At 44.1% G+C, this 19808-nt stretch overlaps 1 protein-coding gene across 2 annotated transcripts in view; it reads right to left on the minus strand.

Annotated features, from left to right (window-relative positions):
• Positions 1–2092: 2092 nt before the first annotated feature.
• PDE9A (phosphodiesterase 9A) overlaps positions 2093–19808 on the minus strand; it is a 41492-nt gene continuing 23776 nt past the window's right edge. For both annotated transcript variants that reach the window (XM_065741645.1, XM_065741646.1), the window contains 12 exons: positions 19573–19657; positions 16130–16211; positions 14246–14320; positions 11789–11875; positions 9268–9372; positions 8607–8689; positions 7595–7751; positions 6377–6490; positions 5738–5842; positions 4378–4506; positions 4098–4193; positions 2093–2879 (listed from right to left, as the gene is read on the minus strand). In XM_065741645.1, the coding sequence (XP_065597717.1) occupies positions 2829–2879; positions 4098–4193; positions 4378–4506; positions 5738–5842; positions 6377–6490; positions 7595–7751; positions 8607–8689; positions 9268–9372; positions 11789–11875; positions 14246–14320; positions 16130–16211; positions 19573–19657 (1169 nt within the window). In that variant the 3' untranslated portion in view covers positions 2093–2828. The remainder of the gene's footprint in view (positions 2880–4097; positions 4194–4377; positions 4507–5737; positions 5843–6376; positions 6491–7594; positions 7752–8606; positions 8690–9267; positions 9373–11788; positions 11876–14245; positions 14321–16129; positions 16212–19572; positions 19658–19808) is intronic.

Consider the following 19808-nt stretch of genomic DNA (forward strand, 5'->3'; position numbering starts at 1 on the left):
GATCTCATCGTTTAAAAAAAATTAGAAGTCCCAGGGCTCATCATTAGTTTTTCAAGTTAAGCAGCATGGAACAGCTACAAACTGCTTCATGTTCACCTTTGAGCAGCAATGTAAAGCTGTATGCAGTATGATGCTGAAAAGTTGTGTGCAGTGGATCACAAAATCACAGAATTGTGGGGGTTGGAAGGGACCTCTAGAGATCATCGAGTCCAAAAAGTTGTTCACAATGCATCTACCATAGAGATCACTGAGATACAATATTCATTCGGAGTCAGTGAGTTAGGGAGAGAAAAGATTAAAATACACTTCAGACATCTGTCTGGCTGCCTCAGAAAACTTCATTTTCATTCTAAGTGTAGTTTTAGAATGTTACGCTGAAAATGTGTGACATTTTAATAGGCTGATTGCCAACATTCACGAATCTGTTCATTCACATATGAATCACAGCATCAAATATTTTGGAAAAGGTAAAAGAAACTAGAATTATGAGAGGATGCCTTACACTCTCCTTGGTTAAACCTACGTTGGGAAGACTTATCTCTTCAGAAATTGACTATTACAGAGGCAAAGGATTAAAGAATATCGCGTCACTCCCATTGGTACCATAGCTGGTCATGATTGTGTACGTTCTTTTTCACTACTGTCTCTAAACAGCAGCCTGGATGTTCCCTGCTTCCAGTAAGCCACACCACATATTGCAGCATCATGACAGTCATTAGCGCAGCCCCAAGCAGGGCTCTCATACCCTTTACCACATTTCTGTAGCACTTCCAATAAGATCAGTGGGATTTCACCATCATCTCCCTGTCTTCTCTCCACAATAAATGCTTTTCAGGTTACTCTGGCAAATAACGGAGCCAAAACAAGCAGCAAGAAACATCCATTACGCAAATTCTGTGCATTTCAATTAGGGAAAGCTCTGGAGCTTGCACTGTGCAATTAACTACTGTATGCTGGGGTCCCTGATGAGGCACATGGGAGTTAAGCACATGCATAAATCCCTGTTGGATTAGGATTTATGGTTTAGAGCAAATCCTTCCAACTGAAACAAAACTTCCTATCACCATCTAGCCCTTAAATAATTTTAATGGGAGGAGGGAGCAGTTGTGTTCCTACAGCAGGTTTTCTCATCTAATGCAACTCGCTCAGTGCAGGACTTGGCATGTCCTGAGCAATTGTTTATAGCTCCTGAACAGCACATCTGCTTTGGGAGCTGATTTGTGACGGAAATCCGCTCAAGTAGAGATGGTAAATTTGATTTATTTGCAAAAAAGAAGTGAAGAATTCCACAGCAAAACAATCTGGGTCACAATGTACTTTGGATTATAGGATTTAGTGCAGAAGAAAAGGCCCAGACCACACAACTCAGATCCAGGTCCCGAGCACCACAAGTTTTGAAGTTAATCAAAACTAGGGCTTAGTTCATTCGTTTGTGAGGATGTCTGTGGAGCTTGGAGCTGACCCCAACACTCAGATCTTCCCATCTCCCTGGGGCACCTTCAGGACTGTGCAAATCCAGGGGTCTGGCCCTGCTTCTGTTTGGAGCAGAAAGCCCAAAGGCACATGCACAAATAGCTGGCAAAGGAGCCAGGCAGGCAGAAGCAGCGGTAGAGAGAGCTGGCCGTGGGTCCCCATGGGCCTTAGGAGGTGTGCAAGGAGGAATAGGCCGTGCCAGTAGCTGGGCGTGTGGCTCAGCACCATGGCAGCCATGCTGTGTGAAGAGCAGGGCTCATGGGCAGGGCTGCCCTTCCCTGCTGTGAGAAGGCAGGATTGGATGAGCGGCCTGGTGTGGGCTCACCTGTGGTCTGGTGGGAAGGGGACTTGTGCTGCTGTGAGGCAGTGCAATGGAGCCCATCATGGCCTTCGGGCTCCTGCCTCTGAAGACATTGCGGGCAGTGTTGCCCTTGTGATGTGACTGTAAGACCAGAAATGTTGCAAAATCCTCTTCTCTTCTGGAGCACAGACCCTCCCTTCTTCTGTACAGCCCTTCATCATGTATCAATTATGAAAGCACTCTTCTGGAAGCAGGGGTGGTTCCTACCTCAGTGTGTAACACAAAAGAAAACAAGTACAACTACAACACCTCTTTCTGTAGAAGAATATATTATTTAGCAGATCAGTTTAAAAGTAAAAAAAAAAATAATAAAAATCTGTACATCTTTGAAGGTTCTTCTTGATGCTGTTACTATCTGCATTCCATTTGTGAGGATAAAAATGTGCACAGTGGTGCCACGTGGTGCTCCCCTTTGCTTGTGCCAGAGGACCCCTGACACTGCTGGGCACACAGTGAACCTGTAAGTCCATAAAGGCTTCTTTTGATGACTTCTACTGTAGAAAAGAAAACTGTATCCACTATGCTGGGTTTCTGAATGTACTGTGAACACTACAGAATTCAGAGGATAATACAGAGAGTGTCATTAGGGCCTACCTGGCAAACAAAAAATCTGCCAGGCCCCTGTCACTATATAAGCATCTGTTAAGCTGTGCTGTAATAGCAGTACAGGTACGTGCAGGATCCTGACTAAAATAAGTTTTCATTTGTTTTGGCCTCCAGTGGTTCAATTTACAGGAACGGCTCCTTAGCTCTGCTTTGTCCCCGGAGGCAGCAGTTCCCAGTGCTAGCCAAAGATGCAAACCCAGTGGGGAGGGAGCTGTGCCATGGCCCGCGCGGCACCACATGGGAAGGGCATCCATCTTGGTGTCCATCTTGGCCACACCACCCCAAGCGTTGTTCCTGCTGGATTCCACCACAGCCGTTTGGCAAATGCAGTGTTTCTCAAAAGGAAAGTAACCTTAGGAGCTACGTTTTGCTCAAAGTCTCTCTCTTCTCACTTTTCGGTAGTGCCAGTGGTCAGGCTGTCACTTTTCTTCTTCTGCAGCTGCAATGAAGAGCAAAGAAATATTAGCACCACAGACTCATAGAGCGCAGCTTTCCATTGCCACTGAGACTCCAGCACCCATCTTCCCACAATTTGCTGTATCACAGGCCCGGTTTCATCTCAACAGCCCTGAAGTTAGGTCTGAAGGAAACAGAACTCAGTGTTTCTCATCATCTCTCTTGTTAGACACTAGGGCTATTCGCTGACTCCTGTTGTTTCAGGTGATTCCTGAATTCAGGCAGCTCTTATTTTTCTAAGCCTCTTGCACCAACACACTGTTAATTAAAGCTCCATCAGGTTGTATATACTTTCTGCTTTGACAGCTTCAGTAAACAAGAAGTAAAATTTCAGCTTGGCTTGAAAGATGAAGAGGTCATGGAAAATCTTGCTCTTATCTTGTGTTCTTCATTCCTTTGAGCTCATAAAAGATTTTCTACTCTTTTATCACTGAGTGACCTCAAAGCATATGTTCTCTGATTAACCAGCCATAGCGTTTGTGCTGCTGAGGTTTTCCTCCAAACAACTTGGAAGAAGGTGGGAGCTACAGCTGAAAGCCACCATTTCCCTTATCCATCCAGGGGCAACCACGTGAATGAATCTTCATTTCCCATATACCAAGGAATATCAGCACAGCTAGTGCCCTGGGGCACTTCCCAATCTATTTTAATGATAGAGAGTGTCCTGTCTACATGATGAATTTGTTCATGTCAGAGAAAAACCCAGAGTGTGGTGCCATTTGGACAGGGTTTATTTGCTAGTCTCAGCAGGGGAAGGAAGCACTAGAAGAGGCATGCAAGGAAGGTGTATCTTCCCATAAAAGAAGACTGCCTCAATGGTGTAGTTCCTTGAACTGCCCAGACCTTGGATGCCTTGCTGTTACCTATCCCAGGCCAGCTCCTTCCAGGGGAAGGCAGCTCCTGTCTGGAAAAGAAGTTTGCCACTGCGTTTCCCAGGCCTTTATCCCTGGGGCTGGCCTTCAGATGCCCCTCCTTCAGGCATCTTCCTCCCCACAGCTGTGCTGGGGTTGCTGGAGGATGCACACCAACAGTTTGTGACACCCACCTGCCTCCAGCTTGATGTGATGAATGCGGTTCTCATGGTTATGAGGATGCCATAAGCATTCCTCTCCTGCTTCAGAATTAAATGGATATTAAATTGCAGCCATTTAACTTACTAAATCATACAGTTTGCTTTGTCAAAGAGATATTTAGAGCTCACCTCTTTCATAGCATCATCTATCTGTTTTAACTCCTCATAGCGGTCTCTGGACTCCCAAAGGGGCTGAAGCATCATCTCCTCCACTTCAGGGAATAGCTAGGTGAAAACAAGAGAGAGAGGAGACCAACATTTCCTTTTGTATTCATAAACCTGCACATGCTAGAAATGGACTAAAGGTAAGCTGTGAAGTGAATGTCCCCATGGCTAACTGCGTGCATGTCAGAGCCAGTGACAAAGTCCTGCACGCACCCAGGTCTGGTTTTGGCCTTGGCTGACCCACCTTTGTTACTGTCTCAAACATGGGGATGAGGACAAACTTCAGGAAGCCGATCTGCGCGGTTGGCTTGGTCACTTTATCGCGGTCCATGAAAGGCGCCACTGGAAGACCCTCTGATTTTTCCCGGTCACTCTGGAACAAAGTCAGAGTTAAGAAACATTAATATTGGCTAGAAGCCAAGAGAGAGATGTACCAAGTAGTCCACTAGCATAAAGGCAGTAGTTTTCAGATGCAGATCTCAGCAGTGTCTAAAAACAACATGGAATAGCAATATTCTTCCCTCAGGCCAATACATCCTGTCTTGTTGAGAGCAAGCCTCTGAATAAAGAGAATTCTGATTAGCTACATCTGCACAGCACAGGCATGAAATCCTTCATCTCCAGGCTTACAGGGCAATGAGGCCACCTGGTCCCTTTGGAAACCCATAGGACTTGGAGGTAAAATTGTTCTGAGTGTTCAGAAAGGTGGTAGTGGCTCTCAGCACAATCAAAGAGAGGAAATGTCTTTGACTTCCTCTTTCTACAGACGGTGATTCTTTTCAGGTATTCAACCAGAAATTACATGACCTTTAATAATGATTAAAACAAGTTCTGGCTAGCTTGAAGAATAGATCTACTGACTGAAATTACTAAGCTACCAACTTGAATGCATAATTCATTGTTTCTATGTGAATTAATGGGCAAGGTCACAGGCTGTGCATGCAAAATGATCCTGCTGTAAACTTCCTCTCACCTACTGGGTCTGCGGGCACACAGTGCTTTCGTTGGGTGACTAAAACAGTAAGTTACACAGATACTGTGATTTTGAGGAAAATGGCACAGCTGCAGTGAGCTAGAAGTGTTCCTGACACATCATTCAAGGCATTTGTCTCTTGTGAGATGATATGTTCAGCTGCAAATCTGGTGAGGTGCAAGGGTCTGGGGAGCTTAAACCTGTCTTTGCACACCTCAGCACCTTCTGCTTTCTCATAAGAAAACGCTCACACATATGGAAAATAATCTGAACTAATTCTCTTGTAAGACTTAGTATCATTCACTTGACAGTTTTCTCTTACCACTGCTCTTGCCCTTTTGGCTCAAAAAACATTTGTATGTCAAACAACCTTGGAAGGCTGGTAGAACAAGCTGTCTGCTGGCATTAGGATTTCAAGGTTGCTATTGCCTTTCCTCTATGAATTACAGTCAATTGCATTCACTTGCATTCTGAACAGCTTCTATTGCTGACATGCTTCCCTGTCTTTCTATAAGCAAATTCTTTCTGTCCTAGGGATAGCCTTGCCTATCAGGCAGCAGAGCACTCGTGGCTCAGGTGGGATCCAGCCACAGCAGCTGATTGTGCAAGTGTGTTGCTCCATCATTCTTACCTGCATAAAATATTCCTCTAGCAAGCAGTCTACCCAGGGCTCTGCAACCTCCATTGGGCGGACTTCATTGGAGATATCACAGCATTTTATCAGTATCATCTTCAGCTGAAAGAGGATAATACTTTAATACTGCAGTTTTCATGCCTGCTCTATTTATTCTAGACAGAACACCTGTCTTCATAACATGGCGAGAGGAAATGCACTCAAACAGAAAGGACAACTTTAGGATTAAATGAGGGGTCTTAAAGGGATTACATTCCACTCTACCAGTTACCCTGTGTAAATTGCTTATCTGTCCTCTCTCTGCCTCAGTTTTTCTACTTACAATGATGGGATGTACCCCAGCGGGATGTGTGCTTCCCGCTGTGTGAAGAGGATCAATCCCCAAAAGACCATGTACTCTTTGTGGAACAGCATTCAGAGGCCATGGAGAATGTCTGCCCTGGATGTTACAGGCTCCAGGATTTTTAAAGATAATCTATCTTTTATAGAGTAATTTCAAGTTTTTAATCTTTTTGGTGAAGTAGAAAATTTGTTTTTAACAGTGTATTCTGAATCTCGATTCTTAAATGAATGAACACCCATCTACAAGGTTTCACACTATGAACAGAAAAATGAAAATCCACAAAATCTACTTACACAGGTCATGTGTTCTTCATTTGAGTAATCAAAATTTTCCATTTTTTCCTTGAAAGAGTCCAGTATTTCCGCATGCCTTGCCATGTCTGTAGCCAGAATTAATGTAATTATCCCCTAGCAGAGAAAACATACTTATATATCAACTTGACATTCTTTGTAAAGTCTGCTATTGCAGGGAAGAATAGAAGCTTATACACAGAAACTCTCAGATGTATCACAAAGTTAACACTGATCAGACTTGAAACCACCAAGGAAACTGGAAAAGGATTATGAAGAGTATATGAAAGTATCTGTAGCACTGGAGTGACATTCCAAAGACATTGAGATTTTTCATTTCTGATTAACTAATTGTGGAAACAAACTCTAAACAGGATGTTAAAAGCTACTTTCTATTCTCCAAGTTCCACTTTTGGCCCCTTGCAAAGCAAAAAAAACATTGGGGCTGATTCTAACAGAGTCTACACAGCAGAGACCAGTAGATGTGGATGTCCTCTGAGCTCATCCTCTTTGGTTCAAGGGCTTTGAATTATCCAGCTGCAGACAATGAGTTAGGAGTTCCATATGCTCCTGATAGATGTGACTTAGAATGGGAAAATATGTGGTTCATTTAAAATTTAAGATTTTTATGCAGATTAGACCATTTTGGCCTCATGCCTGCTCCTCATGCATTGGCTGAATCAGCAGCTCCCAGTGGACTGGCATGAATCCTTACACTGATCTACTCTTTCAGCTGGTGTGCAAAGAAGTTGTCATGTAGAAACTAAAATTAATTTTGGTCCTTACTGCTCTAATGGGAATTCTAGCATTGTCCCTGGTCTCAGGAGTAAACATGATTACTCTCAGTCCACCAGTGCCTCTTCCAACAGTAGAAGTGCTCTTTTGTTGCACAACTTTTCCTATTTTGAAGCCCCATATTTAAAACTGACGCAGTGTTCTCTTAAAGCATAAACTTCGGGCATGAGAGCATAATCCCCAGTCAGAGCTAATTGGCTCCTTCAAAAAATGTCATAGTCTTTAATAGTCAGAATGTGCTCATTATTTCTCAGCAAGACATTTCAGGGAGTGCTCCTGTGGAAATTTGACTTGGATCCTCCCAGAGAGAGGGGCTTTTTCAGTCCCGCCCTCTGGGGACTGGTGCAGCACGCACAGCCCACCCTGCTGTGCATGTTTTATCTCCAGGAACAGGCTGTACAGCACAGATGGGACCAGCATTCATACCTGTCTTATCTGTTTGAATTGGTCCTGGTTGACATTGGAGAAAATGTTGTATTCTGGCTGGGAAATGATCTGGAAAGCCACAGCACAGTGATGGTTCTCCAGCGGGGAGATGTCGTTGTAGCGTACCGCCAGCTCCGTTCGTGCATTTATCTGATAGCTGATATGAAGAAAAACAATGAGAGCTCCCGTGGATGCACACCAGCTGCTTTCCTTTATTTACATTCTTCTGAATACTTATTCAATTAGCTGCAGTTTGTTTTTTATTGCTAATATTAAATCAGATTTTTAAAGAAGACGGATATTACTTTAATATCATCTCAGGCGCTCTTCCATTCTGTTTACTTATTTATTTTATTTCACCACATTTCTGTAGCTTAAAATGACATAAAGCAAACACAGAAGGGACTCGGCTTCATCCAACCCTGCTGATGTCCATCATCAACCCTGCTGATGGACATCTGAAGGACAGATTCTCATTGATTTCAGTCAGTTGGGTTCTGCCCTTATTTAATGAGCATCTACAAATCTATTAGGTTATCGCATTTTGCTTTTCATACACACATGCACATAAAGGTGACCACGTGTCAACAAATCTATTTTCCAATATGATAACAAATAGAATAATACACATTTCAAAATGCTTGCAAAATAATGCGCAAGTCAAATATCCCTTGGCACTTATTGTGCAAATATTCCATCTCCATGAGCAGAACTATATTCATTTCTGCACTTATTCTCTCACCTCTGAAATATTTACCTTGTTTTCTCAGGCTCTGGGGGAAGAGCTGAGGCAGAAATCTGAAAAAAAGCCTTTTCTTTTCAGAGCCAAGGCCAGCTGGCAGCCCCAGCCCAACCTGAGCTTTCCTGCCTTGGCCCATGTATGAGCAAGCAGCAGAGCCTTGGGGGCAGGCCATTGCCAGCTCAAGCTGTGAGAAGGAAAACCTGATCCACCTAAAATGCCAGCTGGCCTTACTTTCCCAACAGAGCCCAAGGCAGGCACGAGCAGACTTACGTGTTGTTATAGCCTGGATGGTCCAAGTCATGGCACACTGCTGCGGTCATGAGAATCAAGATGTCAATTTGGGAAAATTTCTCCTGCAAAATAAATACATTAATGGAGTATTGCAATTTCTACCAACTCTACCTCCAGAAATGAAAAGAAGTGAGAAAACACCCACATTTACATTTCAGGGAGAGGCAAACTGAGCGAAATGAAGTATTTTTCTGTATGTCAATTTATTTCAGCAAATAAAGAGTATTCTGCCTTCTCTTCCAGCAGAAATGACTCAGATTTGCCTTTGTTATATTAAATAGCAGCAGCATGGAGAAGTCAATTTTCTTGAAATTTATTTCAGAGATCATATAAAAGCACTAAGATAGTATCGCTGTCCCTTACAAGTTATTTGAGCATTGTGATAAGTTAAGGCAGGGCCAGGGGATAGCTGCCATTACATTCTATATTAACTAAATCCATGACAAGAGTGACAAAACCAAACACAGTATCTCTATAGCTTCTAAATAAGATGAACTTCCATTCAGACAATTTTTTTTCTCCATACTCTTTCTGGAAAGAAAAGCCAGAATCTGAGATGTATAGCTAGGAAGAAAAAAAAGAGAGAAAAAAAGGTGATTTTTAACTGAATCGGATCTGGTTCGCACAGAAATGCATGTACCTGAAGACTGCAGAGTGAAATCATGCTGTACATCATCTGGGTCACACAAAAGCAGTGCCGGAAATTGTGGAAGGGGTTGTTTCTGTAGTTGTCATGAATGCAGAGCTGCGGGGAAAGGGAGCAGCGTGGTCTTATAGAGCTCTTTCTTTATGAAAATGCATATATGTGAACTTTCTGCCCTTCCTAGAAACACCCTGTGTTCCCACAGAGCCCTACAGAGCCCAGCACCCCTCTCTGCTAGGATGGAGTGACAGGCTCTTGAACACCTCCAGGGACAGTGACTCCACCACCTCCCTGGGCAGCCTGTGCCACTGCCTCACCACTCCTTCCAAGAAGAAATGTTTCCTAGTATCCAAAGGTGCCATGCTATGACTGGCAGCCTAGCTTGCAAGTGGTGGGTGGCATCTCACAGCTACTGCATGGACATGTGGCTGTGCCAGGCACTGTATGGCACAGAGGGACATGATGTATAGCTACAGCAGAGCTCTGCACATCCCGGGGGAGTCCTGACTCAGAGCACTGTAATGACTGGGTGGTATTAGTCATCCCTTACCTCTGCTTCCTGGAACATTTCCACAGTGGATGCGGGGGTAGGAAAGCAAGCGTATGCAGGAGGTGGCTTTTTTTCACCCACTTAAGTTCAAGCTGGTGCCCACGCTATGCCTGGGGAGGTGACATAGTGGAAGCAGAGTCCTTCGGGGCTTTTTAACCAGCTCTCTGTGAAACTGGTATTTGGGAGAGGAATCCTCACCCCACTGTAGGTTTGTGTGAAATATATAAAAAGCTCCTCTCATTGTTCTTAAATGCTAGCGCTAACAAATGACTTGGAGATGCAGTCTTAACTAACAGGAAGCTGCCTGCTGTAGTGCTGGTGGGCAGCATGTTGATGTGTGTTGACATATCACCTTGTTTCCTGTGTTTTCAGGCTGTGAGACGGGAGGAGGAAATTTTCTGTTTTATGTGCTCTGTGCTAGCCTTGATTACATTGGGTTTCATCCTACCCCTTTTGTTCATCTGCTTTTTAAGCCCTGTGAACTACTAAGCTTTTCATCTACCTTCTTCAGGGAGAGACCTCTCCAATCTTGATTATTTTTTCTCTCCCAGTTAATGGAGTCATATTGTTCTTCCAAAATGGCTTAACCAGTCCTACACATAAGCTCCAATCCTATTCCTTTTCTGCAGACTTGGTCAACATTGGTCCATTTTAGCCCTTATTCCAGTCTCTCATCACTTTAATACCTTGTTAGTATCAGCCTGCAGCAGCACCCCAAGCAGGGACAACCTCTGCCCTGTGCACATTGCTACTCTTGCTGTTCTTGTTGAAATGAGGCTTTGTGTTTCCTAGCCGTCTTCTGTGCAGAATTTGTTAAGCCCTTTCAGGCAGTAATCATGCAAAACAGTCATCCCCATTCTGTGCACACTTTTCAAAGCAGTTAGGAGAGACTGACAAGACATAATTCTTTACCAGAATCACGTGAAACATCCATATAATGAATGTGATATTTTTAATTTTTATTTAGATCAGCTTGCTGATTGGAGGAGCAAGTTTTTCTAACTGTAGTTCAGAGTGTCACCAGATCCTTCTTAAATAATTTGGCAGAACATTTACTGCTCCTTGTCCTCTAGGAACACAATGGGTTTTTCTGAGAAAGCCAATGTAATCTTAAGCTTTTTAATATCTTTTTTTGCACTCCTCCTTGATTCCTGTAACACTGATTTTTTAATGCTCCACTGCCTCTTCAGCACCTTAGTTTTGGTATGCTCTTGCCCTTTTCAAGTCTTGCATCTCTCCCACATACTCAAGATTAAAGACTAAGGAAAGGAAGTTACTTATCTTCTCAGCAATTCCTTTTTCATCCTGTCTTGCTCTTTTACTCCTTGTGAGTTAACACATCAAATCACAGAAACACAATCATAGGGGTTGGAAGAGACCTCTGGAGATCATGAGCCCAACCTCCTGCTAACCCCAGTTCCCTACAGCAGGTCACGCAGGAAGGCATCTGGGTGGGTTTTGAATATCTCCAGAGAAGATGACTCTACAACCTTTCCTGGCAGCCTGTGCCAGTCCACTGTCACCCCCACAATAAAGAAGTTCTTTCTCATTTTGATATGGAATTTCCTGTGTTCCATTCTGTGCCTGTTTCCCCTTGACCTGTCACTGTCACTGAAAAGAGCCTGGCCACATCCACTGGACTCCCACTCTTTAGATATCTATAAACTGGTTTTGTATTTTTGGCCATGAAGACACCCGTCTTCGCTTCCATTTGGTACCAAGAGCATTCACTGAAATGAACTGCTCAGCAAACAAATGCAAGGCAGTTTAAAAAATGTCGTTAAGAATTGTGATCTACGACCACAAGAATGCAAACATTTGCTGAAGGACTTAAACTTTAAGGATTTGTATAGTTTACTGCTTTCAGTGGGATAACTTGTGCGAGCCAAATGAATTCCTTACCTCAATATTTTGTTTATTGATTTTGTACTAGAAAGACTGCAAATATCAGTAATGTGAAACACTTACCAACCACCTCTTTAATGTGATAGGATTGATGTTGAAGTCTTTGACCAGCCCAAGATCATGGTACATATGCTCCAAGCAGCTCAGCATCTGCAGCCAAATAGAGAGGTTATTGGCTTGGTAAATGTGAGTTGAGTTTATAATATGTTGCAAAGTGAATTTCCTCCTTGTACATACTGAGTAATTGCAGGGCCCTCTTGTCAAGATGAAAGAAAGATGTCTGAAGATTGCGTGATTAAAGACAGTGCAAGAGAGGAGGCAGAGAGGCTCTGAGAGCTCTTTGAAGTAGACAGATTGCTGTGGATTCCATAGGTTTTGTGCTGGGCTTCGAGTCGTAACACTTCTCTTCAGTAATTGTGATTCATGTGAATCACAGCAATTCTTTCTCATGAAAAGGTATTGCCATTTTTCTAATTCAGGAGAGATATGGTCTTGATCTAGTGCCCATTTAAATCAATGATGGAAATGGCTGAGGTTCTAGTCATATAGATCATGACAGCAGCAAGCAAGATATCTTTGAAGAAATGTGTGCTCTAGATATGTGTCCATATCTTCTCAACTATTATAACGTGGATTTTCTTTACAAAAGAAGACCCCTGGTTTCAATGCCACAAAACTGGAGGTTTGTGAGCACTCACATCCCTAAGCTCTAGCTGGGACTCCCAGCAGCTGTGATGTGCAGGTGGGCTGCTCTCAGTGGTGGGAAGGGGGATGCAGGCACTGCTGCTCCCAGTTCATCTTCAGGGTTGGAAAATACTGCAAATGGAGAGTGTCAATAATTAGGTATCGGGGCACACAGCAGCTGCTCCCACCAGAAATGAATAGATCAGTGGGAGTTCAGGACTGCATGTTATTTATATTTCCATCTCTGAAGGCAAAATCTACAGAGGGTAAAATGCATGCACTGTGTTGGCCTGTTCTCTGTTCTCAGACTGTGGTTCTCAGACTGTGGACTGATCCAGGAATTTTAATATGTTGAGTGTAATGTCACAAATGTGGCCTTGGAGATATCTTCAGTTAGGTTTCTGTTAATGGGTCTCTTTCAAACTCTCCAGAAAAAAAAAAAAAGTCTCCATCTATTGAATTTTTATGCCTACCCGGGGAATATGTGGAGTTGATGCAGTAACAAGGGGGCTGGCTTTGAGTCATTCAAACAGAAAGAAAAAGTCTTTCTTACAAGACTAGACCACGTGGCCAGGATTCTGCTGCAGATCACCTTGACTTCGTTCCCAGCCCATCTAAATTGTAGAAATTAGGGTTTGCAGCCTGCCTGCTCCACATGGAGCACATGGGTAGATGCTCACTGCTAAATAAGCATTGACAGAATCAAAATATTCCCTGTAAACATAAACCAGAGCTGAAAGGCTGAGACATATCCATATGGTGCCCCGCTCCCATGCTTGCAGCATGCTTGATCTACTCACCCTCCTGTTAGCCTCCTTCACGCCATCAGATAGTGTTTCCTAGTGCTCTGAACAAGTTATTGTGCTAAAACTCTTATGTCTCAGTGCACAGGAATCCGTAGATAATGTTTTTTGTCTGTGTTTTGTCCCTATTCTTTCTTAATACCCAAAGCAATGAGCCAAAATGCTGTGGTCCACCTGGCAGGTCATAATTCTCTCTTGCTTTAAAGAATTGACAGCTATTCAAGATCCAGGGGTGAGCCAGCCTGTATAGCTGCTGGGGGGAAGAAGTAGGCAGCGAGCACCAGCTTTGGCTTGGCATGGGTCAAGAGACGCTCTGCCAGGGGAACTGACCCAGAGGTACCAGAGAGTTCTTCTGCTCTCCCATCAGCCAGAGGCAACATCCTGCCGGAAATAAACTGCTCCTGTGGGAGGAGTGTGGGGTGTTTTTCCTTGTCGTGTTACTATAGAGTCAGAATAACTCTTGTATGGTTCTTATTGAGACAGTAATTAAGGTAATCACAGTGGAAATTCTTTTAGAACCACCCAGCAACAGCAGTAATAAGAAAATAAATCAGTAAGTAAAGACTGATAGTCCATGCAGTCCCTTCACAATGCACTGCAGAAAAAGCCTCTTCTAAAAGGGTGTGGAACAACACATGCACCTCTGCCTGCCCTCATACAGCAGCATGCAGCTCCATTGATTTAAGCAGAGTTAGTGCTGGTGCCCTGAAGCATGCACTTTGCTAGGAATCAATTTGTTCAGATCAAACGGCACAGGAGAGCTCCTGTGACAGCAATGATAGTACAGTGGTCATTGTGGGACATTACTAGGAAGAGATTAAAGGAAAAATAAGGAGGAGTTGGGCACCATAACCAGCATATCAGGCATCTGTTAGGGAAGAGTACTGTATTATGGTTTGAAATGAAAGTGAAAAAAATACATTGAGCAAGGGGCAGGGGGAGGAGAAAAATGCTCTGGCCTATTTGAACATATTCCTATGGCCTTGCTGGCCCTCGGAAAGAGTGCAAAACCAACTTAGCAGGGCATCAGTACCTCATTGGGCTCCCATAGCCAGACATCAAATGTTGGTTTCCGAAGTGCTTCTATGGTCTCCTGGGACAGCATGTACTGTGTACAGAAAGGCAGCCAGAGTTAGTGAGGGTCCCCTCAACAGTTCCCAGTCACACAGGGTTTAGCTTGGTTTCCTAAGGAAGGAGCAGTGCATCTCCTTCTGCCTGCCCAGCAACTAGCTGCTGGTTGGCTGAGATAGAATCATAGAACCTTAAACTGGTAAAGACCTCTGACGTCATTCAGTCCAACCACCAACCCACCACCACTGTGCCCACATCCCTCAGTGCCACATCCACACCGTTATTGAATACTTCCAGGGATGGTGACTCCACCACCTCCCTGGGCAGCCTGTGCCACTGCCTCACCACTCCTTCTCAGAAGGAGTTTTTCCTAGTATCCAACCTGAACCTCCCCTGGTTCTTTAAGGCCATTCCCTCTTGTTGTATCGCTTTTACTTGGGAAACAGGAGGGAGGGGTCTGGAAGAAAGAGAGGAGAGCAGAGATGTTATGGGTGGGCTTGAGGGTAAAGCTGGTAAGGGGATGTAAGGGCACAAGGCACAGATCTGTCCCTGGGTGCACTAGCACTGAGCATTGCCACATAGCTGGTCTTGGAGGGAAGCTGCAGAGCTGTTGCTTGTAGTGCTAAATTAACTGGCAGGTGTGATATATCAGCTTTGGAGTGATTTATGTTCTCATTTCGAGTATTTTTATTTTTTTTTAAAGAATGCCCATGTTTTCAAAGTGGTTGTCAGCCTGCATGGTTAGAGCAATTTTTTATTGTTACGCTCAAAGGCTTTGAACAAAATGGAGCTCATCAGTCAGTTACAGTTTGCTTACGAAATAAGAAGAGGGAAAGTGGAGGGTTAAAATTCCAGTCCATAGCTGCTCTCTCCTGAACCAGTTTTGAAGCTCTGTTGATCAGAGTCTTTCTGGGACACAAAAGCCTTGTAGCTTTAATTGGCCCATTTTATGTGTCTGTTCTAATTAGTTCAGGCTTACTGCACTGAGCAGGTGAATGAAATTTTCTGAGTCTCACATTGCTGATACTTAAGGAAGAATAACACTGAAGGTGAATGTTCCTTCTCAAGAAGTCAGCTATTTTTGCTTCTGAATGTATAATGTTCATGTAATCTGACGTTCTGCAAGAAATCTGTGAACTGGCTGTACTGATTTGTTATTTGGTAACATCTCCTTTCACTGGATCTGTCACTTCTTAGCCTCACAAATCCAGTCCCTGACAACTGATAATGAATCTACCAAATTCATCTAACAGAAGTCAAGCTCCCTCTAAAACTAAAATCCCTGCAAGTTTTGGTGTCTGGGCAAAACAGACTAATGGCTTACCTGCAACCACTCTGTACAACTCCTGTTGCTAATTCAAGGTCCTAATACAATAGCAGTAAATCAAAAGAAGTTGACCTGACCTATATATTTATCAAGGGAAATAAATCAGTTTTACAACTGATACGTTTTTATGGAAAGATGTGTTAGTGTCAGGAACGCAGGCCTATCAGGCAAAAGTTATTGAGAATAGCTGAGCCAGCTTTTTGTGATTTGTATACAAGCAAGCTGCTGTTTTGTCAAGGTGTGTGCTGGGCATGGAGGAAAACATGCCTGGTAGCTCTGAAAAAACCCCTTTGGACAAAGGCTGATGGTGCAAGGATTAAAGGCCTGGTGTGTTTCATCCACATTCATCACTGCAGGTTTGTATTTCTACATGCCCGGTGGGTATTTTTCTTCAAGTATTGCAGTTTTCTCTAGCAAATACACCAACTACTTTTTGCAGGAACAATGAAACATCCTGGAGACAATCCAATGTTGCATTTTCTCTTTGTTTCCTTAGGTGAAGCAAGCAGTGCACCATACCTTTGGGTAGGATGGCACATCCCGCCGGGGAGTTGGCCTCTTGTTTTCATCCAAAAAGCTGTACTTGCAGGGACAGGTAGTCCTGAAATGAAACATTCACAGAATGAAAAAACCCAGTGCCTCTTAGGCCATTAAGTATTGTGTATTAAGTAATTGAGGTCTCTTAGTTAGCATTGCCTGGAGAGATGTACCTTTTCCTAACTTCTCCCTTCTACTCCGTTGCTGCTCAAAAGCTTAAGAGGTGTGACCCTGTGTAGGATTTTCCCTCCTTGTCCATTGACCTTACTCTCTCTGTGAATGTGAATTCAAGCGAGGAGCATATGTAGATACTCTGCCACTTCTACCTAAACCAAGTGACTTTTCTTTCAGTGAGCATCTTATGCCTCTACATGCCATGACAGAGACCTTTTGCAGACACTGAGACTGTGACAGGACTGGTAGCCATCTGTTCTGATGGTCAGACCAACTCAACCTCCTTCTTTCAGGTGGGATTTGGCACTGAGGTGCCAAACTCAGCAGGCATGGCCTGCTTGGCTCCCCAGTCCTGGAGGATGGGAGTCACTGCTAGCAATTACAGGTAATAAACATTTTCCTGGTTACTGGTTGATTATTTAGCACTGGAACGGGTTTCAGTGCTAAACTGAGAGGTGGTAGATGCTAACCCAGAGAGGTGGTAGATGCCCCCTTCCTGAAGACATTCATGGTCAGGCTGGAGGGGATGCTGAGTAACCTGATACAGCTGAAGGTGCCCCCGTTCATTGCAGGGAAACTGGGCCAGGAGGCCTTTAAAGACTCTTTCCAACTCAAATGATTCTATGATTCCACTAACACAGGTGCCAGCTGCCTAATCAGAGTGCAGAAGCACCAAGGTTGTTCTATCCCGTCTTAGCAGAGGGCTGATGGTGGGAGATGCCAACAGCCTTTGCAGGACATCTACAGTGCTGCACTTGTATCCAGCTGCAGAATCAGCTTCATTGCCACAGGGGCACAATAAAACTGATGTCTCCATAGTGTCACCCCCCACAATCACATAACGCTTTTCAGTTCAGCACGTTTTATCACATGGGCTTTGATAACTCTCATGTGATGTTGATCTTGCTTTTTGCGTTTCTCCTGCCAGTGGTAGCATTTGGATCACCCCTTCTCGTTTTTCAACCTCCCTGACAAACAAAGGCAGCCAAAGTCAACCATTAACAAAACTTGACTCACTTTTTCAGAATTTCACAGATTTCACATCTCCTTATTTTCTTTTCCTCTGCTGGTAATTTGATCAGGCCTATTTTTCTGCTCTTAACGTTGACCTCTGATACAATTTCTCTCTCTCTCTTTTTTTTTTTTTTTTTTCTGAATCTCCCAGCAGAATTATTTAACAGAATCACAGAATGGTTTGAGTTGGAGGGAACCTCAAAGCCCCAACCCCTGCTGTGGGCAGGGCTGCTCCCCAGCAGCTCAGGCTGCTCAGGGCCCCATCCAAACTGGCCTTGAGCGCCTCCAGGGATGGGGCACCACAGCCTCTCTGGACAGCTGTGCCAGCGCATCACTGCCCTCTGCCTCCCCCTGCCCTGTGCAAGAGAATTATCAGTTGGATAAAAGCTGTCTTCATCATTTTTAAAGTATTTTTCTCAGAATTCTGCTGTGAGAGGTGTTAATGAGATAAAAATAGTGAGATTGGGGCACTCCTTGACCTAATGGGAGCTGTTAGGTCTAGCTGGGGACCAGACAACTGCCTCTATTTGCCACTTGCAGTAAGCTATTAAAGACTTCATTCGGCCACACTGGGGAACATAGCAGAGTTGGGATATGTCGGGCTTTACAAATACGAATCTGTATCTGCAAATGGTGATGAAGTTAAGTGCACTGTAATGCTAATAGCATCTGCCAGCATGAACACAAAAACAGACTGGAAAAAAAAAGATAAAGCAATTTGACTGGACGCAAGTGGGGTTGCTGCTCTGCAGGGCAGAGATGCACATTTCACATGCGTGATGATTTTTCTCAACATAGCTAGGGATGTGGTCAATGGGCATGGTGGTGATGGGCTGGTAGCTGGACTAGATGATCTTAGAGGTCTTTTCCAACCTAAATGATTCTGTGATTCTATGATCCTTACCCTCTTGGGAGTCAGAGCCAGTGCTTGTCCTCAGCAGTTCCCAATGGGGACCTCATAGCAGCCAAGCCACTTCTAGCCCCTGCTCACAGCAGGAGACAAGGGGCACCAGAAGCCAGCCTGGCTGGGGTCAGCTGTGCAGGGCAGCTGCAGCACTCCCTGCTCCGGCTGTTCTGTTACCAGGTTGCTGTTTGCGTTACAGAATATAGGCTGTAAAAAGGCAACCTGGCAAAGGAATGAGTCATGGCCGTTGGGGCAGCCTTGTATTTCCTGAAGCTTGTGGCAGCTGCTCTGCAAATGTGAATCTGCAAGCATTGCTTTTTGGCTTTACCCAACTTTTCTAAGGAGATTTCCTCACACACCTAGAGGGGATATGAGGCAGCCTGCAATCTGTCATACTGGTGTGCATCTGGAACAGGTCTCCTGAGATTAATAGCATTACTCTCCAGTGATGCTAGTACAATGTCTGAATTCAGCCTTACTCTTAACAGGACTGCATTAACACCTTGCCTCCTGGTACATCTGGATAGTAACATTTATAAGCATTCCCAGAAATGGGAAATAATTTTGATTAAAGGCTGCCAAATCTGACCCTAAATGAAGAAGTAACACAAGCAGCTGTCAGCACATAGAGCTACCCTTGCTGCAAAGCCCCCTCTGACTGCACTCTGAGCAAGGTGCATCCTTCTAGTGACTCTCCCAGCAGTGTTCATGGCCTCTCAGTGATGATGTGCTCATCCTGAGTAGACTCCCCAGTGACACTAGGGCAGAACCATTGGCTGAGACCACATCCCCTGCAAAGCATGTTTTTTCTGCCGTTCTTTTAATTACAGCAAAACCGTTCTTGATAACTGCAGCAAACCCTCCTATTAGAAAGTTAATTCCTGATTTCTTCTCAGAATTGAAATGGATACTGTATAATAGCACGAGATCATAATCAGAAAAACCTTTACACGTATATTACCATATTCCCAGAATATAGTTTGAATCTTACTGGAGCTAACTTGAGCTCTATGGAACACCCACTGAAGCACTGTACTCTGCAGAAGCCCTCATCTCATTCCCCCTCTCCCCATCCATCTGAATGAAGAATTCCCATTCTGCGTGGTGAAGCAGAATGTCGCTTTCCATTGCAAGACTTGTTTCTCTATTCACATGGCCCAAACTATTTGAACAGATGAATGGCACTGTGTCCTCAAATATTAAATTCATGCTAATGTTTGTTTCCTTGCTCCCGTACTTCTAAGCCTGGCAGGCAGCTGGATCCTGCAGAAATGTTGCAGGAGGGCCTGTAAGCAGCTGCTTTTTGCTCTGCTAGGGCTGGCGCAGAACTTACCTGCTGCTTCTTGCTGCCATTTCCTCCCTCATCTTTTTAATGTCGCTCTTGCATTTCTCAATCTCCACGACTTTCAGGCCTTCCACTGTCAACAAAGGAAAACACCAGGGTGTTACCATGGCAGAATCCGAAGGCTCTCCTTTCACAGCTGTGAAGAATTTCAAAGGGTTTCAATAAGGGGGCAGCTCAGCCAGCCAGCGAACCCCGCATACACAGATGCTGCCAAAGCAGTGTGT

Source organism: Cyrtonyx montezumae, unplaced genomic scaffold (assembly GCF_038088225.1).
Source record: "Cyrtonyx montezumae isolate F1298 unplaced genomic scaffold, pur_monq_1.0 scaffold_3, whole genome shotgun sequence".
Taxonomy (NCBI): Eukaryota; Metazoa; Chordata; class Aves; order Galliformes; family Odontophoridae; genus Cyrtonyx; species Cyrtonyx montezumae.